We start from the raw sequence: 23,657 nt of genomic DNA, 5'->3' as shown, positions 1-23,657 counted from the left end.
CGACGCGCTCCGTCACTGTCGAATCCGCGTTTGTTTTTTCTCCACGTTTGATATCTACACGCGAGAGCTCTCTCACAGTCGGCGGAGTTGATTCTCTGTTCTCGATTTCGTCGGCGAGTAGCGGAGCCTCTTTCCTCTCCGTGTCGTCCGCCTTTGAGCGCGACGCGCGCGCAGAGAAAACATCGCGATAATAATGAGAGACACAAAGCGTGATGAAACACGAGAAATTCCAAACGCGAAACATCACGGCGCGGATCTGTTATTTCAGAAATATATATCCAACTCGAAACTCTCCGTTATATACCAAGTTCCGAGTCCGTGAGAAAACACAAGGCGCACGATTATAAATGTTGATACAAGGGAGACGTAGTTAATCAATTTCCGACAAGAGATATAGTTTGCCAAATTTGATCTTTACTTGCACCCGTGATTCCAAGGTGGCGGAACGGAAAAGAAAGCGATTATTTTTTTTTCGTGTGACGTGTGTTTATATTCAAATATATACATCTTTAGATATTTCGTGTAAGCGAAGAGCTGAGAATTATATCCGCGCGCATCCCTCGGAAACAAAGAGCGCGACGCGTTACCGCGCGAGAATGCCAGGTCTCGCGGTGCACGGTGCGCGGTCTGCGCGATGTGCACACATTCGCGATAAATCGCGGTGCCGGGGCGAAGGCACATACACAACCCCACGCGCGTCTCGAATCCGTGGAAATTTCTGCGCGGGTGCTTCATCTCGCCGACGCGACACGGCGCGACGCGACGCGACGCGACGCGACGCCTGGCGTCTATTACGAATTCAGGCCGCGCGATGCATTAGAGGGACATTAGTATTCGCAGTCTCGATACGTATATATCCCGACGTGACGTGTTTCGCGGAACTCGTAACACCGACCTCAAAGGATCCCGCGCCTCCCTCCCCCGGCATTGTATGTGGACCGCAGGGATGATAACGTGCCGGCTCCGTCGCCTCCGCTGTCGCGTAATCGCTTCCGTCGTAACTGCTTGCGTCGTCAAGTACGCGCACGCACAATTCGCGTCAAACGTTATCCAATCGCGAATCCATGACGCGAGAGCCGGCCTGAGGCAATTGCAAGCCACCGGGAAGCGCGTTTTCGTTTTAATGGCGAATTTGCGGCGTCTGTAAAGAGTTGTCGCGACGTATTTCACCCTTCGCGCTCAGAGAATGTGGAGTACCTCAATTTGGAACGACAAATAATTTATCTTATGTTTTACAGTTTTAGCCAGCAGCAGTCTTATGAAATTTATCGGAACAGAGGTAGAGTCAGGCGATTTTTTGTCCCTCCTTAACATCTTCATAACATCCACCTGGCAGGCGAAGATATTATTCGCGACAGTTCATAACGGTATATGACGGTTCTCGGGGATATTCGCTGGAGAACGTTTGGAGAACGCTATTGGGCGATCGCCGTAATACTAACCGTTTAAAGATGTGCGAAGAGGCATCCGCAATTTGTACCACGGGCGAGCGCGTCGGCGCATCGAGATAACCGACGGCGTGTGTGTACTGGAGAAGCCGGGGAATCGGGCGGAAATGAGAAAGAGAACGAGCTTTATGGCGATCGTAAAGATTCTATCCGACCGGGCGCTGTTGCGTCGTCCCCGTGTATCGTAATGATTTTAATCTCGGCGGATTCGCAGTCATTTTAGTCGAAGTCTGCACGTAGCACGTGCGTGTACCCGAAATAGCTCGTGATAATGTAACGTTCTGATTATACGCGCACGTTTGGCAACGGGATAGACCTCCTCCGTGATGAACGCATTGTAATTCGAGTCTCTGAACCTCGACATGGTATAAGAGTTTGAGATACGAGTTAATTTTGAGAGCTCTTGAACCATAACATCCTAGGGAAAAGATTTCCAAGATTCTTGGAACTCGAAAAGTTTTTCATAGAAATTGAAATTCTGATATTTTATCTTCAACTATTCTAATGGCTAAGGATAAGTTGTTGAAACTGAAAATAAAATTTACTTAATATTTTGTATCGTTACACGAAATGCAGCCCAAAAAGAAAATGCAAGGGGTATCAATAAAGTTAATCACGAATAATCAAGTGAGTCTTTTGATGAGGCCGCCGTTACGCGACACACCGGATATCCCTCGACGGAAAAGTGATCTCTTACATGATATATTCTGCTAATCATTTTTTACATTGAACAGCAACACGAGACGAAAACACCGCCATTTACAGGAAACACACTCGTCTCTGCAACACACGTACAGCAATTATAACTTATACCTGATACCTATACTTAAGCGCAATTACTCTACTTCCGATAACAGTGTCATCGCTCGGCTAGCAGGGACCTGTTAATCACAGGTGCAAGAACAACGAGCCAATTAGTTGAAACTTTACTTTATTTAAGACAATAACAATTTCATTACTCGTACAGGTGGCACCACGTCAAGCACAACTACTACAACTACAACTAGGTCACAGTATCACTTTTCACAAGAATGCCTCCTCATCAAGACAAGTTTATCCGATATTTATTTCATTCGGCGTCTCGATGTCGGCGATTGCGGGACGATGTTAATTAAAAATCAATCATCTATATTTAAAAGTCAATCATCTATATTGGCCATTCGTGTTGTCTTAATTACTCTGCTTATGTAACGAATCTTTAAATACTTCGATACTGAGGTTTCCAATTTAACCGTTAAACTAGTTTGACGTCTAAAGACGTATCTTATTTATCGATAAATGCAATTAATAGGTCATTGGAGTTTTTTAAGTTCATAAGCTTTTTCTAGATGTGTCTAAATGAGCAATTAAAGACTCCGTATCACATAAACCTTTCAGAAATACGGTCGTTATAATGAAATTTAAATTCAGTATCGCGACGTTGTTCGATAATAGTATCTACACGATCGGTTTTTAATCAACATCGTTCCACCGTGCAAAAAACGCTCTCGATGTAGCTCCGTCTTTTCCGATGGAAACGCATCGACGCGTTCACCGGCTATCCCTCGGGACGCTTCTCATTCACCGACAGCTGTTCCACTTCTCGGAGAAAAACGTCGCTGAAAACATTATTTCACTCCACGATATATATACTACCACACGTATGCCTACATATACGAACGATCGGAACACACAACTCCGTTCTACGTGCAACAAGCGCATCTATCCCGCGGCCTCGCCTCTCGCAATACGTGCCACATTATCTATGTGCGTGTACACAGGATGACGCGCGCGAACGAGGGCTCGTTGACGGCATAATTACGGCTTCGTTGAAACGCGGAGGATAACAAGAGAAATCCGAGGAGCGTGATAGACCGTACCGAATCAAAGCGCACGCGGCTAGAAATACATTTTCGCGTCTTCGTGCGGGATTAGTTTGTTAATTTTAATGCTAATTCTTTTCTCTGTCATTCTTTTTGCTCCTAACGATAACGAAGCCGTAAACTGCTTGAAAATAGACATGGTCGCGCGGACCACCCCGTGTACACTATGTGTGTGTCACAATATGTATATAATATATATATATATATGAACGTATATATAGGAACGTTTTGTACACAGGACAGGAATGGAATGTTCACGTGACAGCTGTTGTCACATGCGATATCGACTGTTTTTCAGCAATGATCCTCGGCACATCTCGCCTACTGTCTGCACCAGACCCTCTTGGCTCGCAGTGGATCAAAGGCGACGGGACTTTTCCTCCGCAGGAAACGTCCCGACCGATTGCGTCCGATGCATTAGTCGGGCTCGCGGCGACCTTTGATCCAAGGGGCCCATGTATGTTGTGTATTTGTGCTCGAAAAACGTCCCCGATCGTCGATGACCGCCGCCACCGTTAATTGAAATAGGAAACAATTAAGACGATAAGGATGAATGAAATATTTCTAGGTGCTAAGGCGCATAAACATTAATATGGATAAAGTTAAAATGTATTGGAAATCCAATAACTACGTGACCTCTTAAATTCTAGAGAGAATTGAAGGAAACGGACGTTAAAATAAAATACTCGAGTAATTCTCCGAAGCTTCGGAGATCCTCAGTTTCTCTCGGGGGCGTGTAATTATCGGATTCTTGGTTTGCAACAGACACCGGTGCTTGTTAAATGAGTTAGCGCGACGATCGCGGAGTAATCAAAGGACTCTCGGGTTGTCATCGGCGGTCGGCGTAGTTGCGCGAGATACTAATCACTTACTTCCAGGTTTACTCGCATAGACACTGTGTGAACGAGAACAAGCAGGAAAACTCGATAAATGAAAGACAGCAAAGACAAAGTGCCGATTGGTGTGTAGGAGAGCACAGAATTCCATGTTCTGCCATCACTGCACCGCGCGCGCCTCGTGTGTCTCACACTGCCAGACCATCTCTCGCCACCTTTTCTCCCGCAGACTCTCCCCTGTCTTTGATCTTTCACTGTGCTCTCTTGCCTTTTGATTTACACACTTCTCTGCGAAAGGGGGACAACACGTCTCACACAGGGTGCCGGGTCATAATTAAGCATAATTGTACCCATTACATGCCGGGGACGTCGAATCAAAGTCCCGTGGACATCTGAGCGTTTTCAGAAAGAGGCTATTCAGTTTTTCCGTTTTTCGGTCGCTGGAAGCGATCCAGTACCGCCGGAACCACCGAGTGGCCTCTCTGTCAAACTTTCTTTGACACGATTTCGTCCGCCCGGGAACTGAATCAAACTGAAAACTAGCACGATCTTTTCGATGCCCCGGCCATTACATCATTGCCGGAAGCAGGAACGGGGGACGGTCGCGTGACGCTTGAATCTCCAGAGCGCATATCGCTAATTAAAAATATATATATTTAGTTAATTTGAAAATTTTAGTGACGATCATATAATAAAACGGATGGTCAAACAGTCGTAAATGAGATTATTGCTTTAAACAAATTTGTGCGACACTATTTACGGTAGTTTTGCCGTACGCGAGCCATCAGATACGCTTGATTTACAGGATTTTAACAGTTATACGAATAACGTTTGATTCACGCGACATTGGTCGCGACACGAATATACTATTATCTCGTTTATCCATCCACTTCATATTTCGCTCGCGAGACGGAGTCGGTCGTTCGCCCTTCCGTTCCGCGCTTCCGCTCATAGTAATAACGACACACCAATTGTCACATACAAACAGTACATCTGTATATAATGGATACATACGACCCATATATATTATATATATGTATATATACACATATATACCCGCCACATCGAGAATTCGAGGTGCTCTATTCCGGCGTTATCTCGCGCTTTGAATCTCGTTGCGACCCCTACTCTCGCCTGTATCCACACAGCGAACTTGCTCACCTTGCTACTTTGGCAAGCATCTTATGCTCATAGAACCTCTGATTGTGAGTCTATTCGCTCCTTGTACCTTGCCGAGTTGCGAGTAGCCCACCGCCCTTAACCCCCGCGTTCTACGTCCCAACAGCCGCCCTTTCTTGCATTGTTCACGTCACCCCGGAAGTTACACGCTCTTTCGCGCGTACGTATTTGTACATACACGTGCACGCAAGGTGATCGAAACGCCGTAGCCACGTTGTAACGAAGAGCCGGGTTTATTTCTCCTTGGAAACACTGATTATTTATAGCAAATATTATAAATATCCCAGGCCAGTTTATCCCGCACCGAACTTCTTCGAACGAAGCGTCAAAGGAGTCCCGTGCTCGATAGCCTTTATGAATTTATTATGAATTTATTTTTAGCCAATTCTCGCGTGAACTTTCCCTTTCAGTATTTCCTACAAATAATGAACTTTGCGAGACTGCCGCTGATTTTCCTTTTTCCACGCAGAAGAAGAGAACTTCGCGGAGCGGAGCAAAGTTCACTGATTTTCCCTCGAGGTCCTAAAAAAAGAATCCCAAACTCACAGTCTACAAACAAAAACTACTTTATTAATATCGGTATATCAGTCACAGTGACGTATCGATCGCCTTGCACGTACATATCGAATTATTGAGCAATGATAGCTGACACCGTATCAATCGTAAGGCATTTTTAAGATACAGATTTCACAGGTCTGCAGTGCATTGAGAAAAAAACGAATTGATCGAATATCATACGCTCCAATTTTTAAGCCGAGATGTATTATAGGTGTGGGAGTAAAACAAGAAATACTCTACGCCGAGAAGCGTAACCGTAAAAATTTTATAAATGTAGCGAAAACAAAAGCGAGACAATTAGTTATCGTAGCAGTCTGAACGTTCGTCGAAAAGAAGCACGAATTTTTCCGCCGGACATTTACAATCTTGGTCCAAGGTTTCTTTGGGTAACAAAAACGTTGTCGAAGGCACTTTGTCCTCGCGGTGCTGTTTCCGCCGAACGTCCAACTATCGCAATAATACAAACGTCCCCGGTGATCGTTCACGGTGCGCCGTGACGCGAAAGTAAGAGAGCCGTCGGCGACGAGTCGCGCCCAATGTTGCTCCGCGAAGTTCTCCCCTTCCGCGCTGAAAAAGGAAAATCAGTCGGAAGTCTCGTGGAAAGAAAGCGTCCGACGAAGTTGGAGCGTTTATGAGCGCGTGCTGCACGGTCGCTTCGGCTGGCAACTTTTTCCCCGGCGTTAAATCTTTAAGCTCTCCCACGCGTTTCCCGAAAAAGGAGAGACCGTATACTTGGATAGGGGAGGGAAAAACGCGCTACGAGGTGTCGGAAAGTTTTACGTTGTCGGACGTGTTCGCGGTCGCCGCGCGGCTCTCCCTCGAGAAACGAGACCAAAAGCTTTCGCTAGGCGAAGATACAACTTTAACCATTCGAGCGCGTGCTAAGCAGTTCTCTCCTCCCTTCTTCTTTCTCTCCGTATCTCCCTTCTCTCCGACACACTTGTGGAATACGTGGAAAAAATGCGGCCGGCACATGGAATGATTACAGAAACTTTTAGATTCTTCGATCCTGCTGGATATATCTGGATTTTCATCTTCTAAAGAGAAAAATCTTTTTATACTTGCATAAAACGACTTTGCGACTTAAGGCCCTTTCGAATTTTTGGCAGAAAAAGTTTGGATATATAATATTATCGTTTTAATTAACTGCCGTGAAAATATCGAACTTTATTAGACTTTATTAGATCGCAGCCAGCTTTTCATTGTGTGCGTCTGTTATTTACTATACCAATGGTAGATTTAAATACTCGTGATAATTGCATCAGAAAATGACTTCAACTGATGCGAGACGCCTCTGTGAGCTTTCAGCGCGAACGAAAGCGCGTTCCCCACGACGCTGAGATCACGGAACTTCGACGTTACGAATAATTTCATTTCTCTTGTGGAGCTAAACAAAGGGAATCGCGTTGTAAACGCTGGCGAAAAGCTCTCGCTAAACACTTTGAGATTACCGGCGCCGTTCGAGGAGGAGAAGCCTTTAAGGATTCGCGCAGAACGGAATTCTCCTTTAAGAGAATGCGAACGACGCGCCGCGGAAAGCTCGGCAGCGCGGCGCTCATGAGAGTGGCGGCGAGGGGCAGTCGGCGAAATTCCACAGAGGGTGAAGGAGCTTAGTAACTGTAATTCCTCCGGACGAGACACACTAATCGGAAATTATGTAGAACAATTCGAGTTTCACGGCATCCGGGCATCCGGAGCCGCTTCGATTCCCGATTCGACCCCCTCGGCCGCCTTGCGATCTTCCGCGACCCCCTCCTCCCTCGAGCCGATCGCCTTTGCATTTCTTCGCTGCCACCGTAATCTCCCAGCCGAGTTATCAATCCCCTCCGTTGCGGGAAGTGAAATTCCTCCGTCGAAAAATTGAAACGAAGCGAGACGCTCGAAATCCGTCTCGCTCGCAAAAGTACCGTGCTCGATGCGCTATACATTGGCAACCGTCGTGTCGAGAGGCCGCATCTTTTCCACATATTCAGGATATCCGAATATCTAAGACCGGAGAATCCGTCTACAATCGCTTTGAAACCACATCGAACATTTTTAAAGATTTGACAGTCAACGGACGAAGGATTCAGACTTTGAAAAATTTTATAAATATTTAGAAGCTCAAATCGCGAATTACTAAGTTCGAACATAAAATTTTAACGCTTCGAATTTTGCAAATATTAAATTTTTGAGAATTAAGAGACCCAGCATTCCGAAACCTCAAAATTTCAGAGATAACGTTAGCGACCCGGAGATTAAAAAGATTAAATGTACCTCAAACCTGAAAAAATAAAAAAAGCGCGTAGAAAATGACATGTCGGTTTACAGATTCACCGCTTTTTCCTCCACTTTTTAGCGAGAAAATTATCGTACTTCGTGTCACGTCGTAGCGCACGTGCGCATCGCGTCCCTCCCTCGCAGCGTTAATTCGGCGGTTAAAGATTTCACTGCCGTGGCGGAGTATGTGCGGGCGGTTTCATTATGGCCTTCCGGTACAACGAGCCACTTCAAAACGGCCTACTTGCTCGTTCACGACGGGACTCAGGTACCCGTACTTGCTCATTGAATTATTGCGCTTCCATGGTTGCGCATACAGTTAGTGCACGGGATCAGTTTAGTTTGCAGCAAGCGAGCGTAACCATCGAGCAAAAGCTACGTGGCGGTAACGCGCTTTAATGTCGAGGGGTAGGAAAGGGAGTGGGAATTAAGAATGAGGTAGAATCGAATTGCGGAGTTCGCGCATGTCGGAAAAAGTTTTTATCGGGAAGAGGGAAAGTTACTCCTCCCTTGGATAAAATGTGCCGCGGAAAATTATTTTCTTAAAGCTGACATATCGATTCATATAGGTACGTAATGACAGAAAGTCAGCGCGCGAGAAGAATCTTATTACGAGATGTGCCTGATACTCGAACTGAAAATCCGAAGGGGAAAAATACAATCTTGACGGAGCGAAGTAATCGAAAAACCGATGATTTTTGCATATCTAAAAGAACTCCGGGATTCAAGGGAACTCACGAACGGTCACGTTCTCAAAAATCATGACTTTCCGAATCCTTCGTTCCTCGACAACCGTCGGAATAATCAATGCTCCGAACATAATCGCCCGCATTTCATGAAATATTCCGTCATTGCAAACGCGAAGTCTGTGCCGTGGCTGTAGCCGGTGGCGTTATCGATTCGTTATGTCCGGCATTGCATTCCGTTAAGTGTTTCATTCCGGTGACGCCCCCCTCGGCCTGCCAGCTCGTCAAATTGTCAATGACTGCCGCTGAAAGTGGGTCGCGCAGCTGTCGGATTTTCCCGGCTGCAAAATTCGCCAAGAAAGTCGCGGGTTTCTCTGTTCCGTGAATAATACAGAATCGACAGGAAGACACGAATGTACTCAGAATCGCGCAGCCGCTTCGGGTCACTCACCGCGTATAAATTCACCGGGACTCGCAGTCTCAGCACGATCGCGCGGAAAATTCGCTGAACGGACGTGTACTCGCGCTCGGTAATCCTCCGTGCAATTTCATATCCCTCCATCTGAGATCGAGTAATGCACGCGTGATAACGTGAAATTATTCCGCACGACGAAACCGCGCTCTTTTGAATTGCAGAATTATTTTCCTAATCTCCGCGCGAGAGAGGTGGTGTGTATATAATTTTCTGGAAGAGAAAATTGCGCGAATGTTTGTGCTTCGTTGCACGATAATAAAGGTGGCAAATAAACGCGTAACATTGAACACGAGATGTTAAAATAATGATACGGTAAAACAGGAACCGGAGTTTTATTTGCAACGTTCCACTATTCGAGATTGTAAAACGCACGCGAAATTATTCCAAGTTTCTTTATGGTTTCTTATGACAAAAATGTAACTGCTTTTTCTAATCTCCGCGAGAGGAAAATAATTATCTGTAATAAAATTAACATTTATTCTTTCCTCGCGAGTAAAATGTTAAACAGATGGAATTAAGATTAATAAATGCACGCATCGATGGGTAAGCGTGTATGTATATAATGGATCGTATATTTCGTCAATGCGATAAAAAGAAATTAATATGCCCATAAAATGCATCCTGGTGCGTGAGCGTGAGCGTAATAAAAAGTCCGAGTAATACATATCAGCGCGCGGCAGGAGAGATTTTCGCGAATGAACCGGCGCGGACGATGGTCGGAATGGACCGCAAAAGCGTTATTGACGAGAGGGAAAGTAATGGAAAATTGATCGGGCTTGATGACAGTCAGGTGTGAGCATAAACGATCCCCGGTCTGTCGCACAGTTATTATTTGATTTGGCCGCCGATTTATCGCAGATTAAAATGCGTGTACCAAATCGCGTAACGATTAAGTGCCGCGTATTTTTTTTAAGCATTTGTCACCGTTTCTCTCGTATATACTTGTACATTCGAGAACGCGTTCGAAATTTATGATTTGCGTTCCCGCTAATGCCCGCGATGTAGTGAAAAAAAATCAAATAATCGATGCGGTGGAGGTTTTATTGTGTTACGCAAACTTTTTAGATAACCGTTATACTGCGCGCAAACATGTAACAAAAAATCTGTTGACACAAAGTGAACAAAAATCATGTTATATCGCGAAAACGAAGAAAATATTGATTTCACGTGCAGTGGAGAAATGTTTCGCGTTTTTTTTTTCCCTCCCTCGTCGGAAAAAATGGCAAAATATTTGTCCGAAATTTCCGAATGGTATTTTGACGCGATCAACAAGGGCCATCGATTCTACTTTCGACGTGACCGTCTCCGATGAGAGATCGGCAAAAAAAAAATACCGTAAAAATCGCCGCGTGCTCGACGCAACGCGCGCCGGTACAAGCGATCCTTTAACGTATTATTGTTTAATCCGACCGCGCTCGAAATCGAATTACGTCAACCGAATGTATCGCGCGCGTGCCTACGTCCCGCACCATTTCACAACGGCAGGAAGCTAAAAGCCAAACGATGCTGGGCCGACCGATGCGAGAAGCGAAAATCGACATTTGCGAATTGTCCGCTAATTGACCGCTCATTGGCATGGAAAATAACGTTTCGAATGGTAATGAGGCACGTCACGCGCGTGAAAACGCGCGCGGGAAGTGAAAATTTTATTCGACAAAAATTGTTCGACTGAAAATCGCGAATCGCAGGTGACAAAAATCTTATCGAAAAATCGGCGCAATTTTTTTTTTTTTTTTTAAGTCGAAGAAGACCAAGAAATCCGATTAATTCGTCGAATCGTCGGGCATTTCGGATGCTTTACTTAATGCTCGAGTACTCGAAACCTCACTACCAGCCCTGCATTACCAGCCCTCTGTGGATTTGAACACCGTGCAGAGGAATCGCTGAGAGTATCCGACGCATCCGAGAAACCTTCTCGCATTTCAAATGGGATAACACGCCGCGTCGCCGTGGCGCGTTTCACGCGTAATTCCCTTGAAAAGTTAAACCGGGGACATGTCCTGTGTGCGCATATTATATGCAGTGTACGGATGCATCTGACACGCGAGATGCGCGCCGCCGGAGAACGTGTCTACGCGCGGCTATGACAATTCGCGGCGCGGCCCGACCGACCGGGTGACATTTTCGCGTTTTCCGGGTCCTCGTGTCGTAATTAATTATCGGTTCGTCGCGACCAAAATAGACAGCCGCTCACTCGAGCGGAATTTCGCTCGTGCCCCCGGCCGACGTGACGGCCGAGCGCGAATTCTGTCTTCGGCAGAAATTAGAAATCGACGCGTAATTCCGCGCCGTCGACGTCAGCCGGAGCTGACCGGTTCCGTGAGCGAGAGTTTTAAACATTCCATATATATATATATCCACCGACTGCATATAAATAATCATAAAATATCCTATTAGGAAAAAGCATTTAAATAAGATTTAGAATTTAGAACTGGGAATTTTTCGCAACCGCGGGATTACTTTAAGTTTCGAGTGTACGATGCTTATATTCCTTCAGCGGTGAAACAAGATCGCCGTTTGCCTCCTCATATTCGATACATAAACCTCGTCTGTGTACTTTACTATCACTGCAGCAGACTGCTGCGCAACCTGCGCAAAATATGATTTTATAGAGCTGTAAAACATCTGAAGGTATGCCTTACGATTGATACTCAAACATCTGCAAAGCTCGCACCTTTACAGTATACTACCATCGATACTGCTCTCTCCCCATACTCATATTTCGCATTCCACAGATTACGCGATTGCGTCCATCTTTTCGCGATCACGCGTCAGAGTCGATTTAATCGATACAGTTACGGGACTTAAAAATTCCTGCATTGCACAGGCACCGCGCCCGGCACATTTTTTCTTTCTCTCTCTCTTTTTTTTGCATCGCGCTTTTGTCGAGCCGACAGCAGCAATCGCGGGAATCTCTCGCGCAGACTGTGGAAATATGCGATACAGTGTATCGTACCGGCGTAATTAAACCCGGACAATCGCTAATTAGCGACGGGTTTATCGTGTCCGCGTTTCGGTGGAATCGTATATGACATAATCGTTGCCAAGTAATACGGTAACGACAATGTCTGACGACCTAGTCGCGCGCGTTTACGCGAAATTATGCCGGTACTTGCGGCCGTGTAACCGAGAGAAATTGTGTGGTAAATATTTGCGCGTCATATACGCGTGGCGAGTTAATTGGCTGCTAGGCTGTTCAATAATAACAAGTTAACATCGGCGCATCATTCGCAGTATTAATATTAAAACTCGTTCAACACGGACCAGGTGTCCTCGATTCCGACGGTCGCTAATAGTCGCGTTGCGTCGCGATTATTGAAGAAACTTCGTCAATTGTCAGTCTGACGAGTTTAAATCCTTCCGTCTCAAAATTTCCTATTGAACATCATATCGAGCGTTTCAAGCGAAATATGAAATCAACGCTGAATGATTAAACGCGTCCCGCCGAACGTTTCTCTCGATTATAAAGCCTGATACTTTTGTATATAGAACGATTTACATATTCCTTCTAACTTGCAGGATGATCACGAAATGTTACATGATTTCATTAATTAACATTTGTCGTTCTTGATGCAGCGTTATTGAATATCCGAACGTTGGAACGCGAAACGGTATTTTTTTTCCGAGTTGGTTTATAATAATTATAATGCATTATGCGACATTCGTGTCATCCTGTAACATAAGTTCTTCCAGCACCCGATAGCACACGTTGGATCCATCGATCAACAGAAAGACACGATAAGACTCTATCCACCCTCGTCCCCCTTTGCTCCAGCTCTCTCACAAGCAGCCCACCCTCTCGGCAGGAAATTACATGCTTACAGTGTCTCTTACAGCGAACGACCTAATTACAAGTTTACCTTTTTTCTGTTTTCTGTTCGCTTCTTATGTTACGGACCGACCCTGGTTTCCGGTTTCTCTGTGCAGTCCTTCAAGGTAATTCGCCACCGCCTTTTTCTCTAGACTCTCTATTTCCGCCTTTATCTCTCTTTCTACCGCTCTGAAACATTCATTCGGATCGCCGTCACGTCAATGTGTCACCATAATTGTACAGAACGACTTTTAAAAGATCCGCGTATCTGGCCTGTATATTCAATTTATCGTAATAAATCCTAAAATCGTATATCCGCGCGTCAAAAATCTCTGAGAAAAAGTCGATTTGAAGAGAATAAATTTTTTTAAAACATCCCGTATATTAATTGAAATGTGAAAGACGTGGGTAAAGGAGAAATGAAAAGATACACGAACTGTATTTCAAGTCAGTTTTATATTTGTTACTTTGTGGTGATACATACATATACACATTACATACATCATCCACACGTTCACACACAACTCATTCGTTCTACTTCTCGATCTCTTTCGTTTTTCGCAATACATTCTATTCCTATTTTCTGCTTTTCTTCTATCACCCTTTTCGTTATCTGTCTCTTTCAATGTTTCTCTCTCTCTCTCTCTCTCTTTCTCTCTCCGTATCCATGAGGATTTCATGTCTTTTTGAAAGTTTCGTTTTTTCATGCCTCTTCTCGTGCGCCGCCATACCTTCTCGCTCATCGTCGTTATCTTCATTGCGTGCCGATGTCTGATCTTATTCGCGCGAAACGTTTTCGGGATCGATATAACGAAGGAGGTATTTGACTCGCGAGAGATGGAGAGCGTTACTCTTAGCTCTTCGGACGCTGCTATCTTACCTCGTCGTACGAAAAGCCATACTCGAAGAGGAAGATATGACGCTAAACTTTTTGCCGTGCCGCGTATCTCGCGGAAAAAAGGAGAGGAGTACCTTCACGTTACATCGATCCACGTTTTTTCGCGAGCACACAACGTCGTCCATAAATGCGGACACCGGCGCGCATTACACGACGTCGCCAAGCTATGCAAACTGCGAACCACCGTGAGAGCTTAATGCGCATCTTTTCCGCGTCCGTCGTACACCGTACGCGCAAGTAGAGCACAGCACGAGCGAGCGAAGAACGAGAGAGGTGGGCGCGTGTGCATGTGTATACGCGCGTATGCGTCTCGCAAAGGATTCACGCGAGATTCACGAGAATGCGAGCGCAGAACGTTGAAAGGAAGAAAAGAGAGAGGAGAAAAAGGAAGAGAAGAAACGCACAACGTGCGCGCATACTCGTGTACACGCGCGCGCACTCGCGAGCGTAGAGCGGCCGCTGACTTTGCATTTTGTAGTCGGTGTTTTTTTTTATGCGTCCTATTGCCTCTCTTTTTCAGCACCCTTTCTACCTACCTACCCGCCCGCGCGCCCTCGGCCCACATACACCTCGCCCTTCCTCACGCTTGACGCGCCCGGTAAAAAAAGAGAACCGTGTATGTTTTGCCCTCCTTTTTTTGCACGACAGCGCTATATGCCGGCCAGGGTGATTTTTGAGGCCCTTTTTCCCGGGACTGTTTACCCGCCGCTATTTACGATGCAAATCAAAGCGGGGCCCCCTTTCTTCTCTCATTTTTTTTTTTATGGCGCAACCCCGCGCCAGCCGATTAGCGATTCAGAAAATCAGATCGTTGAACCCTCGACTCCCGTGCATCCTAACGAGGCTCTCAGAAGTCTCTCCAGAAGAATTTGCTCGAAGAGCGGAGATCTTTAAAAACGTTGAGATCTTCAGCAGGTATTTAGACATCTGCAGTGCATTTAGTTGTTGAATTTTTTTGAGATTTGCGATCGCTCTATTGGAAAAATTTCTAAAAAAGATTTGATTGAAATCGAAATTCTAAAATAATCTAAAGGGGTAAGATAAATTTAATATCGGAAAAGTATTTTTTAAAGTCTCTCTTCACACCATATTATCAAATCTTCTATATATACGCCGTGCTTCTTATAAATTTCCGCAGATTTTTTCAAAATTTATTTCCTTCGTTTCGTCAATCTGTCAAGCGAATGAAATCGTAAGAGATTTTTTATCATCTTGCCATAATCAACTCCAAAAAATTCATTAGAGACACAATTTCATTTTATAGATAATTGATTATAAATATTTTATTATTTGTGGATTTTCCCGAATGTTCGTTTTTTCTGAAAATAAGACTTCAATTTTGTCGATGAGCCAAGAATCGAATTTGACCGACTTCGCAATGCGGCAATTTGAAATTATGCGCGGACAATGTTCAATCGTGACCTTTTTACGTGCAGCTTGGTGAACTAATTACTTGGGTTAATGCTCGCGAGGCAGGTCACTCGTGTACGAGTTTTAGAACGTGAGTAAAATGCAACAGTAACGAGGACGAGCACGAGAATAACGTGGTTTTGATAGGCACTTCTCAACGATCTCTAATTGAGATAAAGCATATTTATGTTATCGTTTATTAGACAGAATGTCGTAAAAGGTTGCGCAATTTCCGAGAGAATCATACATACTAAAAGTCGATCTAAAAAAATTTCGCGATTTCGAGGCGTTATTAAAAATATTTGATGAGTTAATTGAAGATAAGATAAAAATGACGTATTAAATTTTAATCTTTGAATAATTGCAATTGTTTTGATAATTGTTTTAATCCCATGGCTTAATTATTAACATATTTGATATTGAAAATTAAACACTGAGTAAATGTATTCGATAAAATTTTCATCATGGAGATATCGATCGCACGTTCGTCAATTTATAATTAGAAAAAAACAATCGCGTTGCTTGTACATACGATATCCCGTACAAAATGAATATTATGGCCGTTTTATTTTAATATAATCTAACATTTTTGTTACAACACAAAGCACGAACGTTGGGTAACGAGTTCGAGATAATAATTACCTATACTATAAATATAGTTTATCTCTCAGAGAAGAATTTTTTTCCGGATGCGTACAGTTAACTGATAAATTATGGACATTATGGACATCGCGTACAATCGATCGCGATGCTGCCGCGGACGATTACCCCGAAGTGTACCAGAACCAACCCTTAACCGATCCCCGACCAAAGATCCAAGGAAAGAAAATCACGCCTCGCACTCGATTGCACTCGCACGCTGCGAGCCTCGCAGAGAGAACGATTTAGTCTCGTCGTAGAAACGCATGCCTGATAGACTGTTATGTGTATGCGTACGCGTTAATGAGAACATAGTCTGGATGCATAAATAAACGTACACACATGGACACACACGCGTAAACACACAGACACACGTACATACGCGACATGGAACGTGCATGTCAATAATTCTCGTCGTGTCGATAGAGTCCCAATCCTCCATTGAATTGAATAGTTGCAGAAAAGAAAAAGAAAATCGAATAGACGTTACGAAGGTGAAATTGTTGATTCAGATGAGGCTTTGCTCTTGTCGAAGACGCTCCCGCCAAACGGATTCGCAGAATCCAAAGATGCTCGGAGTCACTGATGGGAGAGACCGCGGATACTCCGGTATTCGCGTTCCCGCGTGTTTCGAGATTTCTCAAGTTTCCCCCCGCGCACCGTTTCGGAGAGCTGAGTGATTGTCTGCCACCCGAAACAAGGATCCTTCTGGATTCATTACTCAGCGCGGTCGTTCGCCATTTACAATCCTAAGGAAAGGAAGCCCGAGCTCCGACGCGCCGCGCGAAGAAGAAAACGCGAAGTCTCGGGGAAATGAAATATGCCGCGACGAAAAAAAGTCCGCGGAAAGCTCTCTCCGTTTCCTCTCTGTCCCTCCTTCGCGTGAGCTTGCTGGGGAAAGCGCGGCGAGGACGAGGCTCGCTCGCTCGCGCCAAACAAGCGTCGTAAATTTCAACGTCCCGCCTCGAGAGAATCGTACCTCATCGAGAGGAGGGAAGCGCGCTGCCTTCTTGCAACCCGCGTGTCGACAGTGGCTTTATCTCGGAAGAAAGGCGTCCGGTCGAAGAAAGTTCGCGAGAGGAGTTCCGGGGCGTTCTTCTCCGGTGCCGTTGCCTCTCGGTGACGGAAACGGAATCGCGCGGTGATATCTGCCCGGACTTTTTAAATATCGCGGACAATGGTTCACGGGATTATTCGCGCTTCGACACGCGACCGCGTTCCCCGTACAAAACGTACAAAAAAAGTCACGCAGCTCGTATTAAAATCGGATGAGTGGATATTTTATTTTCAATCGTCAGTTCCGATTCGGTGAGAGGGAGAGATCCTCCGCAGCGACTACCAAAATTGAAATTTATACGAACGGTAGCGCAATTAAATCGGTATGCTTGTTAAACAGAATAACGCGTCGCGTTTTGGTGACATAAATGCTCAAACAATCGGCCCGTGTCATTAATAACTTTATTCGCGATCAATCACATAGCCAATCTAGAGCTCGCGGTCGTTTTTATCGCGGATGCGTGTTACCCGTGTCGCCCGGAACAATGTACACGGACACTAATGACGCGTTAATAATCTGGGAAACGCAAGCGCTGACATAAACGTATCCGCGGGCTTTAAAGGGGCTATTTTTATCGTAGGAAAAGCCGACAAGGCGTGACGCATTAGTCACTTCCGATATTAAAACGCCGTATAAATCGCTGAATCCTCGTTTTATCGAACGCCGAAGCTATTATCCTTCATTATCTAACAGCCTTTTGCTTGCTGTCTTAAATATCATTCGCGCGTCACAGATCTAAACGCATCAAAACTTGATAGAAAAAAAAAATACACTCCAACACAGAAGAGCTATATCGTTATCTCTTTCTCTCGGCAGTAAAAGAGTTTATACGAGTTGCGTGACTTTCGATCACGTTATCCCTTCGATCTGGGAGATGCACCTTTACGATGGTCAAAATAGAAATTACTTCAAAACTTTCCGTTCGCGATAAAACGACCGAGAAGTTCCAGGGAGAATCGCGACGCAGGAACGAAACGTCGTAAAACACGCGTCGCGACGCCGCTCGGGGGACGCGCACGGCGGGCCTCGACGTTACGAGATGTAACTCGAGTGTATTTCGCGGATATAACTGGCGGACTATCAAGCCATAATACAGTCATTCGGCTGACTTGTAAAGAGTTACGCGGCCGACGAAGAGCAGTTCGGCCGGCTTTTACGAGACCCTTAAAAGTGGACTTAAACGCTCGTCCGGCGCCTCTATTCGTGACTCCGTGTGCGGTACGTAAATTTTCGGCCAGACGTTACGGCGTTACGACGTTACGACGTTACACCGACAAGGTTTGACAAGCGACGTCGCGAAAAGGGGAGCGAGCGATTGGATCTCCGTAGCCCGTAAATCGATGTAACCGCCAAAACCGCTGACCCCCGGGCGTGTCTAATAATGTACGAAGGCTACCGTGATATATCGAGTTCGGATTTCTAACGCGAGATCGAGTGGGATTTAGGGAGGATCTCCTCCGTCCGGCGTTGCGGCGACGATAAAGGATTTACGAGTGGAATTTCGTTCCCCGCGGTTGTAATGGCTTTCCTGATGAAGATTGAATTCGGCTCCCTCCCGCGCTTTTCGGAACCTCTGAACGCCGGGCTTTCCTCCTCTCTTTTTTCACAATCGATAAGATCGCCAAGGATTATCGTTTATAGACGCCTCTTTATTTGTGTAGACAAATACGAGTGTATTTTTCGGACCGGTGTTACTAGAGTTAAATGGAGGTTAAAGGGGAACGACGGGAATTCTCTCAGAAAACCGGGATGGGGTTTACAGTCAGCATTCTCATGTTCTGACTGATGACTTGGAAACAGCGCTCGTACGAATTACCTAGCTGCCGCCTGGGGAATGCACCTTATCTCTCAAGGAAGATTGATATAGCGAGCACGCGAACGCACTCGAGAGCCAATCGCATGCACACGATTATTACTACGCAATAGTCATTACACGATTGTATATTACGTATAAAGCTAAATCTCTCCACGTGACGTATTCCGTGTTCGCGATTAGGGTGATATTCATTTCACTGAAAGAGACTGTCGTTCTTCAGCGTTGCTGTGCTTTGTAAATAGCCACAATTTTCATATAGAGTCACAGCGAGATGTCGAAGCGTTTTCGCGAGCTGATCATCGCATCATGGCCCCTCAGCGGCGGGGGGAGGGGGGATTGCTCCGTCGAGGGCGTTTCTCGCGCAACGCTCTCGCCGCCTGAGAAGTTAGTGTGCTTCGGATGTGCTGTAAACAAATTTCACTTTCGAAGTGTATTATCCGAAACTACGCGCGCATCGCTCGTACGGTACGCTAAGAGCAGTTTTATCAGTTGTACGTCGGGTAACGACAACGCGCGCTTTACGACGAGACGCGACCGGGGTGGAGATCTTTCTCGTGAAAGATCGGCGTTTAGCGACAGTATTACGCACTGCACGTTGCACCGCTATTTGTTAGTCCTGTGCTGATTGTTGATCCTATGAATGCCGCATGTCGTCGAGAACGAGAGCATATACGCGCGACGTGTACACACGTCGATCAAGTTTCGCGTCATCTCCCTGTCGGGAGGTATCGAAGGATTTATTACCGCGAGAAGAGCGGGGAGCGCGAACATTCAAGAGTTATACGATACATGGTGATCGAACGTGTGGATAGTACAATCCAAGCGTTTAGCGCGAGATTTCCAAAAATGCACTCGACGGGATTCTTAGCGATCTAAGGATCCCGTCGCAGATCCGAGGACGCAGGAGTCTCCAAAAAAGTTTAGAAGAGCTCAGAATCCGCGGAGATACAAAAGCTTCGCGTGGGGGGAGGGGGGGGGGGGAAAGGCGGAAGATCTTTCGCCGTTATTTATAGACAGATTACTTTGCCTCGCTTACTTCGTCGCATGCGATACTGAAGATTTATAAGCGAAGCGGGGCGAAACTTGCTTCGGCGTGTGTGCGTGTGTGCGCGTGTAAGGGTATATAACTTAGGGAAGCCGCGTTTCCCATGATTCTCACAGATCATGATACGGACCCTCGCGACATTCACATAAAGGCATAGCCACGATCTCACGTGACATTTTATCAGCGCATTCGATCATAAACGCTGTTATCATTCATCTTCCTTTTTGAATCACCTCATCACCTAATCTATCCGCTGTATCCGTTATTACAGGATGCCCCGCGAGAGAGACGCGTATTGGCCGTGGGAGAGTATTATCTTTCCCGTGCAACTTTTCGTCCATTTTTCTTTAGCGAGAGAGCATAATCTCGGACTTAATTCCCCGAGCTCTTCGGGAAAATGAAAATTAAAGAGCGCTCGCGGTAAGCGCTCTTGAATTAAATTCTTGCTAAAGAAAAGTCGACGCTAAATTCTTTGAGGAAACAACTCTCGCCGCCTCGTATACGTCTCCCTTAGGGCACCCGCAATTACAATTAATGCATAGTCTAGAGAATTAAATGCAGGATCTCGAGATTTTCGGGGATCCGGTGAGGGGACGTTCGGACTCTGCGGTCCTCAAGTCCCCAGGTCATCAGATCCGTCCGATAATCCCGAACGATCGACTTGGTTTGCGAAGATATTTATTGGATAGCTGTAGCCCCCTCTGTCTCTTTCGTGGACTCGATCGAAAGAGATGTCAATTGCAAACAGAGCGCGTCTTGATAGAAATCCTCGGTGGGGCCATAGATCACAATTAGCGCCCCCCCCCCCTCTCGCGCGAGCCGCGGGCGAGAAACGAAATTTTCCGCGACGCGAAATGCAAAGCTCGCGGCGTCGTCGTCTTGCCATTACTCACGATGATATCGTGGCGTTGTACAGCGATACCGTCGTTTTCATGCGAAATGACGTTTATCGTAATTGCCCCGTCCGGACGGGCATTGAGCGCACTAAATTTCCGCGCGCGCGCGTCCCTCTATTAATTACCTCCTGATAATCTCGACTTGTAATTTACAATACGCCGGAGGACCCTCCATCGAAAAATCGCGCCGTCGCGTTCACGACGGGCGCGACGCGACGCGACGCGACGGGGCAATTCGACCGCGGAATGAATCGCCCGATTAATCGCAGTTTGCAAATGACTGATCGTCGTGATCAGTGACTAATTAAACCTGCGCGGCTCGCCGGTAGCGGGCGAAATAACTCGCTCTTTCTACGGTCGTTCCATCAATTTACAAGCGATATTAATACCCGAATATCGACGATAGCGGTGGAAAAAAGAGAAAATCAAAATAGCGGGAGCGCGATCAATCTTTTCCGCTGACGAGGGGGGGAGGACGTGCACCTTAAAACGGTGTCACGTCTTCGGGAGAAACGAGCGAAGGACCGGAGGATCGATTTCTCTTCCGGAGAGAGGAGTCGCGTGAGGAGCCGCGCGCGTGCTTCAAGATGAAAAGAGAGTCTCGCGCGTGATCCCCGCTCTCTGTACCGTCGAACGAACCGTTTTTTTTTATTCCTTTTTTTTTTCTTGAAACAATTGTGTACATGTGTTTACTACCTTTATATTGACTCAATGATGTTATTCTGTGGTGCTTTGCATGTCTCTATTGGACTCTGCATGTCGTATAGGGCATCGTAAGTACTTACTAAAATGAACTCATCATGAGACCTAAAATACACACGACACTTTTCAGACTTCCAAATCTCGTCGCCGGAGGACGGGCGAATCCGCGGATCCATTCGATCCCCCGATCGGACGCATTCGGAATCCTCGAATGCCGGGGTGTACCTCGGGATCCCTGGATTCGCGGATCGTTCGATCCCTGGATGTTTCCCCGAGGCCGAAGATCCCCCGAAACTTCGAATTCTCGGATTTCGGGAACGCTAGGTCTCTCGGTCCTTGGATTCGGACGATCGGGAGATCGAGAATCCTTGGGTTCTGACATTCAGGAATAGCCGATGGATCATTTGATCCTTAAATACTTATAGATCCTTATACACAAGTAGTAGAATCTACGAGCGAATCTATGCTATTTATATGAAAATGCGATCGAGGAATCTCGTTCCGCTGATCCGTTCTTAAAAAAAAAAGAAGAAGAAAATACGAGTCCAAGAAATAAGTTCAATATAACCGCGACGAAGCTAGGAATAAATGAAAGAAAATAAAACAATAACGAGTAACGAAGTAGCACATGTCTAATCAAAATAATTTCGTTAACAGAAGATAATCGGTAATACAAATTTTAAAATTATTAAAGAGGATACTATATTCTCTGGATTCCAATCGTAATTTATTGAATCCACTGAAGCCACTGAACATCCTTGAAATCCTTAAGTCTCCAAAATCCTCGAAATAATTAAGGATTCACAACGAACATCGACAATCTTAGCTACCCGAGACGGTATACTGTTCCGAGATATATTTTTGCTCCGGAACGAAAGTTCGCCAACATGTATACAACTTCTCGGTTCGATGCTCTGAATACAAAAGAACGGAGTCGGCGAGAGGAAAAAAATAGAGGAACGAGCCTTCGCCGATCGATACGATTTCAAGTTGCGGAAAAGAATTCTCTTTCCGCCACACGGGCGAGCCTTGTCGCGCACATTTTCGCCCTTACACTTTTATTAATTTATCCCGGCATAGGAAACCTTAGCAGTAGCCACGTATCGTTATTAAACTCGTCCTTCTCGTTCGTTCGGATAGATAACTCGGCTAACGACCGCCGATCAACTTCTATTACGATTTTGCCCATTTCCCGTATACCTCTCTGCCTCTTATCTATCGATCAATTTCATGTCTCTTTTCTAGTTCTTTGTCAATATTTTTCTCTCTCAACGCCTTCAGATGCCTAGTTAATCCCCCTTTTCGTTACCTCCTAGCTTTCCCATCGGCCTCAAGCCTCGAACCTGCAAAAGAGAGATTAACGAGGGACGAGTAAAAAGAACGAAAGGAAGAGTGGGAAAAGGGGGTTGAAATAAATAAGCGGCGAGGAGTAGGAGGGGAGGGAACGGGAAAGAGAGAGAGAGATTCGTGCCACAAGGGAAATGCCGACGGCATTTGGCGGACATGGGAAAGGGGGAGAAATGACTTCCGCGGATTTTTCCCGCTCGAAAGCCGATGTTGTTCTAACCCGGGGGTGCATAAATTCCACCCTTTTAGTAATATTACCCGACCGGTACGAGAATCGTGTAATTTTGCACTCGCGTACGTGCCGAGAGAGACGTAACGATCGGAGAGCCGAGAATTTCTCGAGGAAAACATACATTTTCAAATATTTTCCTTTAACGTTACTTCACTTCTTGATTTCGGCATTGTAATGAACATTCGCTCCTTTATATCAACAAAGTAGTTACACGCACTCTCCTGCTCTTAGGTACAGAAAAGAAAAACTGGGAAAGAACTATTTCTCTCTTGCGTCGTTCGCGTAAATCAGGAAACGCCCGAAGGTGATTTTCCGGCACGATGATCGGATTTCTGTTTGTACTCTCTCTCTCTCTCTCTCTCTCTCTCTCTCTCTCTCTCTCTCTCTACTGTTTTCCCGATTTCCCCCTGCTATTCATCCCGCGCCGAAAATCCCTCTCCCCTTTCTCCTCCTCTTTTCCAGTCATTCTCTCTCATTAAGCTCGTCTATGGACACCGAGAA

At 45.7% G+C, this 23,657-nt stretch overlaps 1 protein-coding gene across 4 annotated transcripts in view; it reads left to right on the top strand.

Annotated features, from left to right (window-relative positions):
- Positions 1 to 23,657, top strand: part of Fas1 (fasciclin 1) — a 230,699-nt gene that overhangs the window by 183,530 nt on the left and 23,512 nt on the right. For 3 of the 4 annotated variants that reach the window (XM_071699950.1, XM_071699952.1, XM_071699953.1), the window contains exon 8: positions 13,231 to 13,239. The exons of the other annotated variant lie outside the window; for it this stretch is intronic. In XM_071699950.1, the coding sequence (XP_071556051.1) occupies positions 13,231 to 13,239 (9 nt within the window). The remainder of the gene's footprint in view (positions 1 to 13,230; positions 13,240 to 23,657) is intronic. 4 annotated transcript variants of the gene reach the window in all.

This window comes from Temnothorax nylanderi, unplaced genomic scaffold, assembly GCF_030848795.1.
Source record: "Temnothorax nylanderi isolate EJ_2023f unplaced genomic scaffold, tnyl_v1.0 TNYL_tig0020_pilon, whole genome shotgun sequence".
NCBI lineage: Eukaryota > Metazoa > Arthropoda > Insecta > Hymenoptera > Formicidae > Temnothorax > Temnothorax nylanderi.
Note: the sequence above shows the minus strand (reverse complement) of the source record. Positions and strands in the feature narration are given on the sequence as shown.